Source organism: Vanacampus margaritifer, chromosome 9, assembly GCF_051991255.1.
Source record: "Vanacampus margaritifer isolate UIUO_Vmar chromosome 9, RoL_Vmar_1.0, whole genome shotgun sequence".
Classification (NCBI taxonomy): domain Eukaryota; kingdom Metazoa; phylum Chordata; class Actinopteri; order Syngnathiformes; family Syngnathidae; genus Vanacampus; species Vanacampus margaritifer.
In genome coordinates this window covers 25,965,238-25,980,985 of record NC_135440.1, presented here as the reverse complement: position 1 = coordinate 25,980,985, position 15,748 = coordinate 25,965,238, and the positions used below count along the sequence as shown (strand labels likewise).

Below are 15,748 nucleotides of genomic sequence, written 5' to 3'. Positions count from 1 at the left end.
GAGCTCCCGTGTGACTCGTCAGCCGTATACTGCGTTCACTCATGTCTCTCGCAACTCAAACTTTCCTCTCCTGTGTGCGGCGCAATACTAAAAAAAAAAAAAAAAAAAAGAAGGATTTTTGACAGCAAAAACACTAAACAGCGCGTTGGAAAAATGCAGGCAACAGCCAGCCTCAGCGTCAACTTGAATTGTGTGTAAAAACAAAAGTGAAGCCATTAAATCTGCATATTTACTCAAACTGTGACCTTCCTTGGAAAAGACGGCGAGCCGCAGTTTGTCACCGGGGACGTCAGCCACTTCACTCAAATAAGTCGCTTCCCTGTTTATGATCATAAAAGCAAGTCCCGAATTACCACAAATCCTATCAACGCAATTTTTTTTACGCGGGTGCTAAAGAAAACAGCAGCATCTACCAAAACACGAATAAAGTCTCTCAGATCAAATGTGAAACTGCCAAAACCAAGACTCCATGAACCAGAATGAACTCAAATGGGTTGCTAATTGTAGTTTTGCAGAAACTACACCACAAGTTGTCCAAAGCGCTTTAGCAAGCCTCATATTGACATATGTTTCAAACATACAACGCAGGCGCGTCAATCCACAAAAAGTTTTTGCTTTTTTGTTTATAATAACTTACTTGAACCTCCAGGATCTCTCGCAGTACACTGGATAGAACACAACGTCTTCTTTTGGATCAATTTTAAATCCATCTGCTTGCATGGCACCGGATGCTAGCTAGCGCTAAGCTAACCCAGGCATCTTCGTATTTCATATCCCTTGCTAGTAGGGCTGGGTATTGATTCAAATTTCCTCAATTGATTCGATTTCCATTCACAAGAGTTAAGTTCAATTCAATTTGGATTTTTCCGATTCGATTTGATTCACTTAGTTCAATCCAATAATGATCAACTCATACACTCGCAGCCATTTTCACTTAAGCAACCTCCTTCGCTCCCTGGATTTGGACTGATTTAATTAGCAAGGCCCACAGAATATTGTGGTCTATTGCTATAAAAATGTGGAACCTAACAAATGAAAGATTAGAGTCTTTTCCTTCATCAGGATTATTATTTTTTTAATCTATTTTGCAGCAATTAGCATTAGAATATAGCTAAGTTTCATCATTAATCACAAATCAGTTTAAAACCGTGGGCAAAAGAGCTTTTGTTTGGAATCAGCGGGAAAAAATTATCTCTAAATTTCATTATCATTCACAAACCTGTTTAAAACTGTGTGTTTTTGCTGCATAGCCCGGGTTGATCTCTTATACTCTGCTGCCACCTGCTGGCCGTTTGTAATAACTACTATTGTTTTAACCAACCTCTTCAGTTTAGAGGTTGCATCAAAGCCTTCTGTATGCCCTAGCAAAAAATAAATCAAAGACATAAAAAATGTATAAATAAGTTTTTTTGGGACACTGATATTTAAAATAGAACGTATTTATACGTTTTTTGGGAGCAAATTGGTTAATTATGGAACATCAATTCTTGAATAATGTAAGAAAATACTTTGAAATTCACGTAAACAGTTAATGTCAAGAAAAACATTAAAATTGCCCTTTAAAATTGTATTTTGTTAATTTATGGGGAAAAAAGAGATTAAAATAATCAATTAATGGTTTCATGAATTGATATCACGCAAAAAAAATAATAATAATAATAATCGATTCGCTATGGATGATTCCATTTTTTAAACCCAGCCCTACTTGCTAGGCGCGAAACAAAGACGTCGATGCACAAACTAGTTGGGCATTATTAACTGACTGCTTAACAGATGAATTGAACGTACACATAAACAGCCCTTGCAGTGGTTCGCCATTGCTGAATGTGCCCGACATGACGTGCAACCGCACGCAATCTGAACACGCTTGTTAAACCCTGCTGACCAGGTGCAGTTTCCTTTAACTGGCAGCGCTTTTGCCGGAGCAAAAGTCAAGAGTTAGAGCCGCGCTGTAATCTTCAGCTCGCCGTCAGCACGCCGGATGATTTAGGTCAGGAGATGCGAGCGAGCATCCGCTGCTGTGCGTTTAGCAATATCTGGCACCACAGACGCGCTTCAATTGGCACAATAAAGAAGGAGATTTACTGGAGTGTGCTAGCAGGCTCGAAAAGCCGCCACCGGAATCACAGCACAGCGGCGCCCAGGCTTGGCACAGGCGCCGGCTTTCCTGCGCCAAGGGTTCGGGGCTCTAGGTGCTTTTTGGGAAGCCGGCCAGATGTCCGGCATACACAACCCTGCGACCACTGTCCGCTCGCGGTTATCAGTGGGCGCTGACCCTGACCCCGACCCCGACCCCGGCCTGTCTGGATTTACTTCACTGTGAGGCAACACATTCAAAATGTCATCCAAACAAAATGGGTTACATCATGCATCAAAAATACAAGAAGCAATCAAAGTAAACCCTAAAGATGTGTTTTGAATGACTTATTCACTTGAAATAGCTAATATGTACAACGACATTACAAACAAGGTAATCTTATAAAGTTTTTGACTACAACTTGCCGAGTCGTAGTTTATTTGTTGGCTAATCCAACATCGGCTAGCAAGATATCATCTATTGCGACGTAATCTTATGTTATCTCAATGAGAGAATGATACTAAAATATTCATACTTATGGCATGCTATCTGTCCTTTATTATTTAAATGGCGGAGGTTTCAAAAATGAATCCACCTTATGAATATAACATCACGACATGTAACATCATGACGAGGAAGCTAATTCAGTTCCACAAATTCGAGACAAGGTAATGTTACTTGTAATCTTGACAAGACTGAATACATTCATAATAATAAAACATAACCGCTTTCTGTCATGCATCATTAATGAAAGTTGGTTAACAATGAATTCAGCTTATAAATATAACATTGGCTATGTGGCTCGTAGGGCTGATTTAGTGCTTCTTTTTTTTTTTAAAGCTCGATAAGACTAACAAATAGCTTTTAGTCAATCATGATTAATTGTGGTTGTTTTAAATTAAAATGACACAATAAGCTACGTGGCTAGTAGGCTAACCCGGTATTGTCCACAACATCATGTCAGCTTACAACTTAAAATATAAACAAAGTATGCATACTTCATTTTTTAAAAGATAAATTAACCACATGACATACTGTACATGGTAGTTTGCTAACTTCATGACCGCTAGCGAGCCAATACGATACAAAGTAATCCTGAGTTTTTCCAATGAGAAAACTTTATTCACTTTTAATGGTGTGAATTGGCACAAAGAGAAGAAAACTATTGAGTCTTGTTGGTTGTTTAAAGATAAATTCACCATAGAACATACTGTACATGGCTAGTTTGCTAACTTGATGAGGGTTAGCTTAGCAAGCAGATATGAAACAAAGTAATCAGGAGGGGGGGGGTTTTGTGAGAAAAAAAACTCTAAAAACTTTACTGGTGTGAGAAGAAAACTTGATTCTTGTTGGTTGTTTAAAGAGAAATTCACCGTCTAAAAATCTATCATGACTAAAAGGCTAACCTTAAATAGCTTAGCGAGCTAATGCCACGTCAAGTACATCGTCACATGCTATTTTTTCCTCTTTTTTTTTGTTAGCTCCATAACACTGTGGATTAAAATGAAATATTCAGCTTTCATTCTGTTTTAATGGAGCTTTTTAACAATGGGTTCACCCTATAAATATAACATCTCCTTGGCTGGTAGACTCATCTAATATGGGCTAGCAAAGGAATGCAAGACCAGCCTGCAAGTCCTCATTTGAATTGAAAGTCAAATCTGGACATTATTTAACTCCGTGTACAAATTAATGACGGTTGTTGTTCATGCCAAAAAATAAATAAAAAAATACAAAAAACTCCCAAGCTGCCGTGCAACCTGAGCATCAAACTATAACTTTTATCCTGAGCTTTTGACAGCAAGAAAAGTCATTGTTAATCATACTGTGTATTAGGATATGGTGCAAAGTGTCAAATACGGCATGTTCTTAGCAACACATCAGATGACAGAACGCAGTCTTCCCTTTTCAGAATGACAGACAAAAGAGCCGCCCGCCTCTTCTTCGTCGTCGTCTGTGAGATTAAGGCTACACAATGAAAAGCAAATAACTCGGGGTGACACGTTTCAAACATATTCCCACTTGCCAAATTGATCAAAACCCTTTTGCTGTAAAGTTCATCACCCTTTCCTTCCCTCTGTTGCGCCGGCTTTGGCTTTTCCTGCAGACACTGCAGAGGATTAAGCAGCCGGCGCTGTTGAAACATTTGACAGACGCGAGCAGCTTGTTGTCATGCCTCCTTTTTGTGATGCAACACCACACGAGCCCCGCTGATGAATGCCAGCACCAAATTATTCTTGTAACGTCGATTATTTTCAAGAAACAAATTGCTGCGCTCGCCGCCGTCCAACACCTGCGCTCGACCCTCTTAACGGGAGCCTCTCTGCGCTCCTCCGCGTGCCATTTTCTCCATCTCTGCTCGCACTCGAGCAGATGTCTCCTCTAAACCCATTTTCCCTGCCATCTTTAATTTACACCCGCGTTTCTGTCATGTTACGTCTCCTCGCTCTCGGCTCTCCACGTAAGCCCCGGGAAGAAAATTAATCATGTCATGGGGCTATATCTTACGTTTATTTCAATATTCGCTCCGGCTTTCCAAATCACCCTCTCTCCCGCCTGTGGTTCACTAAACAACTGATTACGTCCTTTCAGTTGCTAACCAAAAAAACAGCACCAACCGGAACTGTCTCTAAGACGAATTCTAGTGTGGCGTCAATATGGCATGTTGCAATTGAGAGAATGACTCACGAGTACCCCACAATGTCGTGTTTGCTTGCCAGTTGACTAGGCAACTATCGGTTGCTAACCAAAACAGCAGCGCCGACAGAAAAACACTCTCCGATTAAGTGTCAACTTTACATCATGTTGGAAAAGAGTTCCCTGTGCATTACGTCATGTTTGATGACTCAAGTTCACTCAACTTTACATCCGTCGAAAATGGACACATTCTGGGCACTGCAATAAATGGGAGACTGCGGAGCAAAAATATTGCAGCAACAGCGGGAGAGGATAAGCAAAGTTATGTACATGTCTTTTGATAGTCACGCTTGCCCCCTTCCCAAACAAACGCCGCCGCCCCGCCCAACCTATTATTCCTCCCGGCAGTGCTAAACATAGCGATTCACACACACACACACAAAAAGCGAGGGTTATCCCCTCAGCGTCCGCTCGGGAAAAGAACACGAGAAGTGCATTATCACCTCGGGCTCCGAGGAACGCTGCTGCAATGCAACGTGACGGGAAGCGCTCCAAAAGCAGATCCGGCACTCACTTCAACGGAGAAGGAGTCAAATGTCAATGATCAAATCCTGGATCAATTCCTGTAGTTAATTGGTTAGCGAGTTCCTTAGCTAGGTTAGTTCGAGGGGTTCATGTTCTCTCTTTGGTGGAGCCGTTAACCTTTGACCCGGCCTAGTTTTAAATTTAGTCTCAGTTTTAGCCTATTTTCAAACAGGAGTTATTTAGTCAAACTCATCCCGTTTTTATTTAGTCTATTATTAGTCAACTATGAATCGAGCATTTCACTCTTTATTTTAGTCCAAGAAAACATCCTTTTATTTTTAGTCAACAAAAACTGTCAACGTTTTAGTCTAGTTTTAGTCAAGACAATCATTTGACCCCGTATACTTTTTTGGCCAGCAGATAATGTTGAACATTTCGGATCTAAAACTATTTCACATCAAGTTTTCTCTCATCTTTTTGATGAAAAACAACTTCACACACAATTACAGAATATGAGCTAGTAAGTTAGCCAGCATTAGTTGTAGCCATTGGATTAATGTTACGTTATAATTTACTTTTTTTTCCCTTTTTTTTTTTTTTTTAAACCTTTGACCGTGAATCCACGTCCCGTCTGTCCCATGTTTGGCATGTTGCGGACAAGATTTTACCAAATCTTATAATTTTTGTCCAAAAAATGTCCATAGATTTTAGTCCAGTTTTTATTAAGTGATGTACATTTTTGTGTCGTCTTTATTAGTCAAGTACGATATCTGACACTGTATCGTCAATGTGGAAAAAAAGGAATATGAAGGGACAATCTGGACAGACATTGAAAACTACATTGAAGAGAAATATGTGGTGACATAAAATTGTACTATTTAATTTTTTTAATGCAATCGTGTTCGCTGCCAGTGCTTGTTTCCAGTCAATACAATCTAGAACGCCAATTTTTATTCTCAATGCCAAAACGTAAGCGCAGTGTTCTGGCTGCATTTCAAGTTTTCAGCGTGTGGCTCTTGTCAGCGCTACGCTCGCGTCTTCCTGAGACAACACTTTAAACATTTAACAACGCCGTGTAATGGAGTCTTCAGAGGCTCCCCCGTGCAGGTGCGCTGCGGACACCTTCTAACAAGGCGGCGATAGTATTAAAATAAGTGGGTTAGGGAGAGGGGACATCCTCCAAACGCAAAGCTGTGGCTTGAACCACGAGGACATTTTTAAGCAGTGCTAACGAGGGCGAGGAGGCGGGTTGGAGAGAAAAAAACGCGTGCGTACACCTGGCAGGAAACAGATGTGAACCCTTCGCTGTCATGCATTCCTGCTTCAATTGGTCCAAAAAAGTGCTCCGTTATATGTAAGACACAAAAGTTGCGTTCGATTAATAGCACACAATTATGTTTAATGTTTAAAGATCTTAAGGGGTGTGGCTATATAAGAACTTGAACGAGTGCCTTTAAATTAGGGATGGACCGATTTATCAACCAGGTCGGTGTCAACATTCTGTATTTTAACAATTACCGGTATCGGCCTTTTTTAAAAATTTGATGGCCAATCAATTTAAAACCGTTAACGTCTGGGTAGGGCTGAGCAATTAATCGAAAATTAAATTACAATTTCAATTATTACACTCTACAATTACAAAATCGTCATGATCGTAAGCAAAAATAAAAGATCATTAATTTTGTCTCCTTTGCTCTGCTGCCACCTTCTGGCCGTTTGTGTAATAATCATTTCTTCAACCGTTCTTTGCAGTTGAGAGGCTGCATCAAAGCCTTTTGTATGCTCTAGCATTAAAAAAACAAAACATTAAAAACATATAAATATGTCTTTGGGACACTTAAAACATTTAAAATAGATCGTATTTATACGTTTTTGGGAGCAAATGAGTTAAATTTGACTTGACCAGCATGTGGACAGAATCTTCGCTCTAGTGTGGAAAACACCTGCCACGACCCGGTCAGATCAGACCACTTTTTTATAAATGCAAAAAAAACAACAAGCCCAACGAGTTCCTACATTTTCAACCGCAAATATAAACAGCAAAGCGCAGAAGCCAAAAAGCAGCAAGCTTCTTCCGAAGCCACGTCCAGTGCGATCAGAAGCTTCAAGTGACCGAAAGTAATTCGAGCGATGGCGTGGAAGAAACCTCGGCTGTAGCGTTCCAAAAAAAAGGGGCACACCACCGTGCCGGGCTTCACCTCCGGCATGCCTGGCAAACGTTCGCTGTCAAGCATGTTAAAGTTATCGAACAAGGTCCTCTCGTGTGCGTGTGCGCTAATGGGCGGCGGGCCAGTTTGACTCCGCGGGCACACTTGGCTCCATCGGACCTGTTCTCTGGCTAAGTCTCGCATGGTCGGAGACGCACACTCGCCCACGGGGGTCGGACCAGAACCCGCCCGGAGGAGGAAGACGCTCCGGCCGCATTTTGCCCTTTAACTCGGAGGACTCGTGAGCATCGAATCGAGAGGACGTCTATTTCCGGAGCGGCCGAAAGCCCCTCGGACAATGTGAGAGATGCAGATGAGGTCATGTTCACTTTTTTGAGTCACTGACGGAGGACGGACGGAGGACGGACGGAGGAGCACGAACAACCTTCGGGGACCGGCTAAGCTGTGATTACGGACCAGTTGTGGTGTGGTAGAGCTAGCAGTGGGAAGGAGCAAACATTGATGGGGGAGGAAGAGGGGGGGGGGGGGGTCAGAGGCAGACTCGCGGAGGCTGAAAGACAACCTGCTACAGATACGGAGGATGAGAACTGGCAAACGTCAGCAAACAAGCGAGAGAAGGTGGGATATTTTTGTGCCAGCCTGCCTGCAGGTGCGCGGCGCCGGGAGGAGGACACGGAGGCGAACGGCCACACAAGCGCGCCGTGTGTGAGCTCATGTGCGTGTCACGCAGCTGCGGGATGCAAGGCGAGGTTGGGGGGGGACGGGGTTAGATATCGAGCAGGTGCTCGCCGTTTCACGCCTGGCGGACCCTCTTAGCCACGTTTGTCTGCACGCTAGCATCCACAGGTTTCGATGAGTCACCCAGCATCCGTCTAGCGTTCCAGCTAGCATGTTAACGCAGCGGCGGCGCTTCACATACATGCGTGGAAATAAATGTCTGTCAGCAAGAGGGACTGACCCATATGGAGTTTTTTTTTTTTTTGAAGCAAAATGTAATTCTGATATTTGGCCGAAGGGATACAAGGTTATGGTATAGATTTCTGATCAGCGTTATGTGTGAACAACTGCTGTAAATTGTTACAGTAGATTACGTAAAAGGTGAAAATAAAATCGGCCAAATCCCCGTTGATGTTGGCCAATTATTTTCACCGATTTTTGAAGCAGGGTTATTATAGTTTTGGAGTTTTCATTTTTATTTTGCTTTTATTTTTTTATTTAGTTAGTTTTAATTAGTTTTCAGGGTGATCTTAGTTATTTAAAAAATTCATAATTTTAAGCTTATTTTTTAGTTTGTTTCAGTATTAATTTTCGGGCTTTTTTTCCAATTTAAAAAAAAAAATCTGTATTATTTGCATTTCGACTGAGTTAATTGAAAAAGCAGTCGAGGCAAGCCATTGGAGCCAAAAGTCAAGCAGGAAAATGTGTCGCATCTGAAGGTGCTTTTCTATTGGCTGTTGCTAGATGACATCACTTCTGTGTGACACATTTCACACGCCTGTAAAATCATCCCCCAAAGGCTCATGTATTAAATTAAATACCAAAGACAAAAACATAGGACATTTTTGCTATATTCATTTTGAGTTATTTTTGTAAACGTCAAATGTAGTTTCAGTTAATTTTCGTTTTTATTTTCATTAACGAAACAGTTTTTTTTTGTTTTTTTTTACTTTTTTTGTTAGTTTTCGTTAACTAAAATAAAAATTGGATTGAAGGGCCCTAATCAGCAGGGCCTTAAGAGTATTCCTGTCTATATTCCATATGGAATAAAAACATCAACTTGTCAGTTTGACACCTTTTTGTTAGTTGCATTCTAAGCACACGCGAGTCAACTCAGGTGAAAACGCCGAATGATGTCATTTCACAATCGTTCTTTTCAAATTGAACCAACGCTTCTCATCCCACCTCTGCTCTTTTGCTGGTGAGCAAGACACGAAGCGGGAAGGAGGTGATGGACCCCAACAGATGGTGACGTTTAACCACAGACAAGCGGGGTGCAAAAAAGGTAGAAAGCCAAACATGGGGATCATATATATTTCTAAAAACGGGACGGAGAGGGGGAGTGGACGTGAAAATGGCGAGGAAAGCAAACCAGCAGCTCAAGCGGCAAAGGGTGACTGATCCGCTCCGAGAGGCTTGCAGACAAGACCGACACACGCTATATAACCACGGATAGCTCCGCAAGATCGGGCGCAGTGGCACAAGACTCCCGTGGGACTTTGAAAATGCCTTCAGCATCCTCGCTCGCTCGCTCGCACGCCCGCCCGCCCTCTCTCACCATCATCCTCGTGCCTTCGCTGGACTGCGCGCTGGCACTGATTCATCCTGCTGCACACTCCCCTGACTTCTTAGTCCATAAAAAGCTTCAATCTTCCTCCCTGCTTGCCTGCCCTGCTTGGAATTGGACCTTTTTTTTTTTTTTTTTTGTGCTCCTTGCCTGTAAAACCGCAGCGGGAGGCGGCGTGATGGCTTGTGCGACACGGGACGCTCCCGCACTTGGCTCGACGGAACAGAAGGGTCCCACAGGAAGGGTGACGCATGCTGTGGCACCATATGGGGAGCCGAGGGAATGCGAGAAAGAAGGAAATAAGGAGGGCAACAAGCAAGCGCAAGGATGGCTTCTTGTGATGTTGTCACCAAAGGGAAGCACGGAGCCTCCATTTGAGGGATAAATACAAGCCCCGCCCCCACCCCCCCACGCCACTGGCACCTTCCCCCACGCCAGATGAAAATAACTTCCTGTTAAGTAGTGTAGAAAGGATGTGGAGGTTATACTGTAGGTGTGATGTTACAATTAAAACGCTTGAGGATCAGCGGGCCCTGGAAATGTATTCTATAACGCAAATGTATGCTAAAGTTGACAGACTACAGAAAACCATGTAAAAAAAATAAAAAATAAAAAATCAAGTACAATAAGGCTTCAAAATCATGAGAAACAAAACAAGCTCTTGAGATGCAGGGTTTCTGCAGGTATCAAAAAATAATAATTTCATGCTTTTTAATGTCATTTTAATGCAATTTAGAATTAATTTAATAATAATAGTGAATATAATAATAAATCCCATATCTGATGCACTTTTCATCAACATGATCTCAAAGGGGCTAAAGTTCTAAATAAAAAGAGTTTCAGGCCTGATTCGAAAGAAAATTTCACACATGCACATAAAGGCATGATTTCCATAGATAATTGGTGCATGTTATGTCTGCGCTAAATGTACAATAAAATATTTTTGTCAGAGATATGCATAGTCAAATATGGTTACAAAATGCAAATGTGATTGTATCTTATGTACTTCATTGATACTGTAATTTTTTTTAGTAATTCATAAAGTTATTTGTAGTTAGAAAGATATATTAACCAGTAAAAAAAAAAAAAAGTGTAATTGTGTTTGTGTTTAGGTAATTTTCTGCCACTAGATGACATTAGTGTTTCATGATGCACTTCAGTGACAGAAACAGGACGTTTTTCTATTCAAATTCAGAGCCATTTGTATTTGGACTATGAAACACCTCATGGACTGCAGGCCATTTTGTTCATTGTAAATTACAATTTGTACTAATTACAAATTAGTCACCCGTCCCCACAAATACATTTATTTTTATCACATCATCACATTATTATACTTTGGCATCCAGGGAAGATGCAAATGTGTCTGCTAATAATAACCAACCAGTGATCTGAAAATTTTTTATATAGTGAGGGACCGTCAACCAATGCCATACACTCAAGTGTGTGCTGTCTTATGCCCCCCCCAAAAAAAAAGTTCTCAGTTTTTTCTCATGTCTTCTTTGATGCATATTATAGCTGCATTGAGGGGGGGGAACACACAAAACACTTTTTAATCCCTAAGAAAGTGACTGAATCTGCACTCCGTTGCCTGGGTTGCAACAAGAAGCCATTAATTTGACACAAAAGTGGTCATTCTGAACAAAGAAAGGACTAATGGAGCAGGTAGGCACACAAGGGAGCAATTTAAGTCCACTGGACGCTCGTTTTGATTTCCGTCTGCCGACGATTGCGTCCTCGCCGCTAATAAACGCTGCTCATTTGCCTGACTCGAATCTCTCTTGTAATCACACACGGCCAAGAACATACGGAGCAGCTACCATTTTATTTAATTTTTTTTTTTTTTGGATCATGACGTTCACGGGGTTCAGTTTGGTGGCTCATTAAAAAAAATAATAAAAAATAGAACAAAGAGTGCAAAGGCAAAGAGTTGGCGAGGGGGAACGTTCAGCGTTTAAAGGGAGGAAAACGCCGTTTGTGACGGAGCGCTCGCCAAGGAAGGAGCGTCAACTCAAAGTAGGACACAGGAGGAGAGGTGACACGCACACGCACACGCGCACGCCACGGACAGAGCAGCTGGGCCTTGCAAACCTTTCAGTCCATTACAGCAAGTGTGTGTATGCGTGTGATTGGTTCTTTGACTTGCAACTGTATTATGACATCACCCAGTGTCGTATTGCAGAATGGAGGATGACGAAACAAACTCCAATCGCAATAATTGTCTGCGGGGACGACCCACGCAAACATCATCCCTTCGCGTTTGCCCGTAAATGTGACTGACCTCTGACATAGGCCGTGACCTGGTCCCTGCCGGTCCCCACGCGGTTCTTCACCTCGCAGACAAACGTGGTGTTGACGGCCTCGTCCACCTTCAGCACCTTCAGCTGGTTGTCTTTGATGTGCACCGTGTCGGGCATCTCTCCCGTCATGCTGGAGGACAAAACGCGGCCGCGTTAGGCTAGGCCACAATCTGCAACTCATTCTTTCGGATTATTTTCGAGTAACGCCTCTAAAAGAATACATTCCAGATTGCAAATAAAAGTAAAATGGCCACCTGTGATCATACAGGGTGTGTTAACTAACTTATGTTGTCAATTTGCTGGATTTTTGCCGATGTTAAAAAGAGCAAAGATCGGACCTACATTAACTCTTTGACTGCCAAAAACGTTAAATAACGTTTCGTAAAATCCTATGGAGGAGTGCCAAAGACGTTAAAAGACGTTTTTTTTCAAAACAGGTGAAACTAACCATTTTCTATTGTTGATTACTCAAAAACGGAATAAGGTAGAAACAAACTTTTTTTTTCTGATGGAAGATGAGAGTCCAATCTTGTTTTGGCAGTATGTGTGTTTCCATAGTCCAAACACATAATTTTCTATGGACCTTGAAAGATCAGTCAAAATGCTTAAAATCGGCTGGCACCCACGGCATCCCTTTTCTGAAAACGTCTGGCAGTCAAAGAGTTAAAAGGGAAGTCAACCCCAATTTTTCTTTGAACAATAATATGTTCTATGCAGCCCCCACTGGTCGAAATACGATATTGTGGTTAATATTTTGCATTAGTTAGTTTGCAACGGCGGAGTCTAACCCAAGACACACTTAGGACCGCCCCCTCATTTGAATAACATTTCGACCTGACAGAGCGATAAATAAATGTGCTCTCACGGCATTTTTATTATTGATTGATATTTATTTCTATTTGTATATTTATTTTTGCATTTATTTCGACCTTTGTTTTTCTTTTTCTTATTGTATTTTAGCATTTTATTGACTTTTTTTATTTTATTTTCTACAGTTGGTTTTACTAGATCTTATTTGTATGATAGTGTCTGGATCTTAATGTGTGGCACTTTGGAAACTCTTGTTGCTATAAAAATAAAGTGGATTGTTGTTCCTTTCCAGTGTAAACGCTTTTGCTGCCCCGTGTTTTGTGCGCTCCGACTTATTTGTCATGTAAACACAATGATGTCGTGCATTTGCACTAAATCAGAACGCCTTCGAATCGAGCGTTCACAGATTTGGCATCATTCTACTCGGATAATCTTATTATTTATCAGTGAAAAAAAAAATTCCCGCCTTCCTCGACATCCAATATAGAAATATGATAAAACGGCAACATCTGAGCTCAAGATCTCGTTTTCATTTCCAATTTCTGCACTTTCAGACGATTATTTCTTCAAATGAAGGCACGCTCGTTCATGGCGAGCGATGACAAATGCGAGTCGAGGAACAGCGCCGGCCGTATTGTGTTTCTCACCGGCGAAGGGTTAAACCTCAAGTCAGAGTCCATTATGAGAAATTAAGTGGCTATTTCCATAATCGCGGCACGGCGCTGCAGCGGTCATATTAAAAAAGTGCTGATTACAGCTCGCCCGCATGATTGCAGGCTTGGAGATGACGATTGAGGAAGGGGGGGACAAAGGGAAGACAAAAAAATAAATAAAAAAAAAGAGAAAAAGCGCCTGTACTCACGACTTCCATAGGACCGTCGTCGGGACCGGGTTGCCGGAGGCCTGGCAGGTGAGCAGCACATTTGTACGGCCCACGTACCAATTATTGTCGTAACCCACGATTGTCACCTGGGGGGCGTCTGGGGAAAGGAAATGAGAGAGAGGAAATAGCACAGTACAATGAATATCATTAATGACTTCAAGCTTGGAAGGAGCCAAAAAGGGAGAAAAATGAGCCGAGAAATGACTCTTACATAAAACTTTGAGTTTCATCTGGAAGCTCTCCGGCGTGGTCTGCGTGCGGTGCGACACCACGCAGCTGATGTCTTTGCCGTTGTCGGCCGCCGTGGGCGCCAGCCGGTACTCGCTGGTGACCGACACCGTGTTGTCCTGGCCCGGCTTGGACGAGGTGCTGCCGTTGCCGTTGGCGGTGGTCACCCAGCGGATCTGCGCGGCGGGTCGGCCGTTGAGGGACTCGCAGCGCGCCACCACCGTGGACCTTTGGCCCGCTTCCACGGTTAAGGGGGAGGCGGAGTTTTGCGGCTTGGCTGCAGGAGGAAGTTGAGTTGTTGGATTAAGATTTTCAAAATTAATAAAATACAATATATATATATATATATATATATATATATATATATATATATATATATATATATATATATATAATAATTAAAAAAAATGAGAGCAATGATGATGACATGTCAAATCGGTAAAATTACCGAACGAACAATACTGAGCTCTCCAGAAAAAAATAAAAATATTGAAAATTACATTGAGGTCAATTACACGTATCAATACTTCTTTCCGAAATCGATTCAATTTGGATTCACAAGGTCAATTAAAGTCGATTAAATTCAATTCAATCCAATATTGATTATTATACATATATTTATGGAACCTCGCCGAAAAATATTGGCACAAACATCCGAGTAGTACGCTACGTGTATTTCTCCTAAGTTTTTTTAACGCAAATTTGCCACTTTGCAAATTCTTTTTCTCGGAATATTGCCCCCACCCTCTAAAAAATATATTTACCAATACGCCGTGGTACATTTAAGAAAGCATGCCTTGTATAAAAAAAATAAAAAATAAAAAATAAAGGGATAGTTGTAATGATAAGTCAAGTCAGTCTCCAGAAAAAAAAAGAAAAAGAAAAAAAGATAAAGAAGGTAAGTGTGTAGTGATTAATTTGCGTCTCGTTATGATTGATTGCGTCACCCACGGGGCGGATGTCATTTTTGTCTTATGTTGTAACATGTTAATGTTGCTAATTGCTCGCCAATCCTATGAAAAACAATCACCAAATTAGAGATTGACATCACTTCAGGACTAATTGTGCCCTCCTTGAAAGCGGAATGTGATGAGAGGCGAGATGGAGTCCGACAAGCTTGGATCAATTTGCAGTCTGTGGAGGCGGCGGCGGCGGCGGCGGCGGCGGCGGCGGAGGCGCGGAAGCAGACGTGCTGGTGCTGAGCCAAGGTTAGTCCAACACTTCCATGGCATTAACAAGAACACAATTGATCTGACAATAGCACTTATAACGGCAATTAAGCCACAACTGGGACGGGCTTTTAACCTCCGGATGAAGCGGGCGCGCCGAGGGAACGCGACGCTTTTATGAACACGGGACGAGGGGGAATCGATAGAGTGAATTCCACCCATCAGACAAATTCCTCACAACTAATTATTCAATTATTTTACCCGTCCCTAGTTGAGGACGACGCTAGGAAGATTAGCGGAGAATTTAGATGTTGCATTTCTTAATGACAAAGACACACTAGACTGTAATTACAGCTTTATGGTTGCATGCCTCTGCAAACCACTTCAGCCAGCAGGACGCATAATATACTGCATGCAGTGCAGACAAACAATTATCCACTAAGTATTTTCACTGCAAAGGCTCTTAATCTTTCTTACAGCAGAGCGCAGAGGTGTAATGTCAATCACCTGATGATCAATAGCAGTAAAAAGAAAATTTACGTTTAACCTTTCGGCCGGAAAATGTCAAGGCTCAATCACGCTGTCCTTTTGGACATTGCTGTGATATTTTCAAGATTTAGCCACAAATGTGTGCCAGTGGCCTTTATTTTATTTTGAAGGGATCCAA

At 41.9% G+C, this 15,748-nt stretch overlaps 1 protein-coding gene across 3 annotated transcripts in view; it reads right to left on the bottom strand.

Annotated features, from left to right (window-relative positions):
- Positions 1-15,748, bottom strand: part of LOC144057698 (nectin-2) — a 136,449-nt gene that overhangs the window by 58,661 nt on the left and 62,040 nt on the right. For all 3 annotated transcript variants that reach the window (XM_077575555.1, XM_077575556.1, XM_077575554.1), the window contains exons 4-6: positions 13,896-14,189; positions 13,664-13,781; positions 11,973-12,121 (exon numbers count right to left, since the gene is read on the bottom strand). In XM_077575555.1, coding sequence (XP_077431681.1) covers positions 11,973-12,121; positions 13,664-13,781; positions 13,896-14,189 — 561 coding nt within the window. The remainder of the gene's footprint in view (positions 1-11,972; positions 12,122-13,663; positions 13,782-13,895; positions 14,190-15,748) is intronic.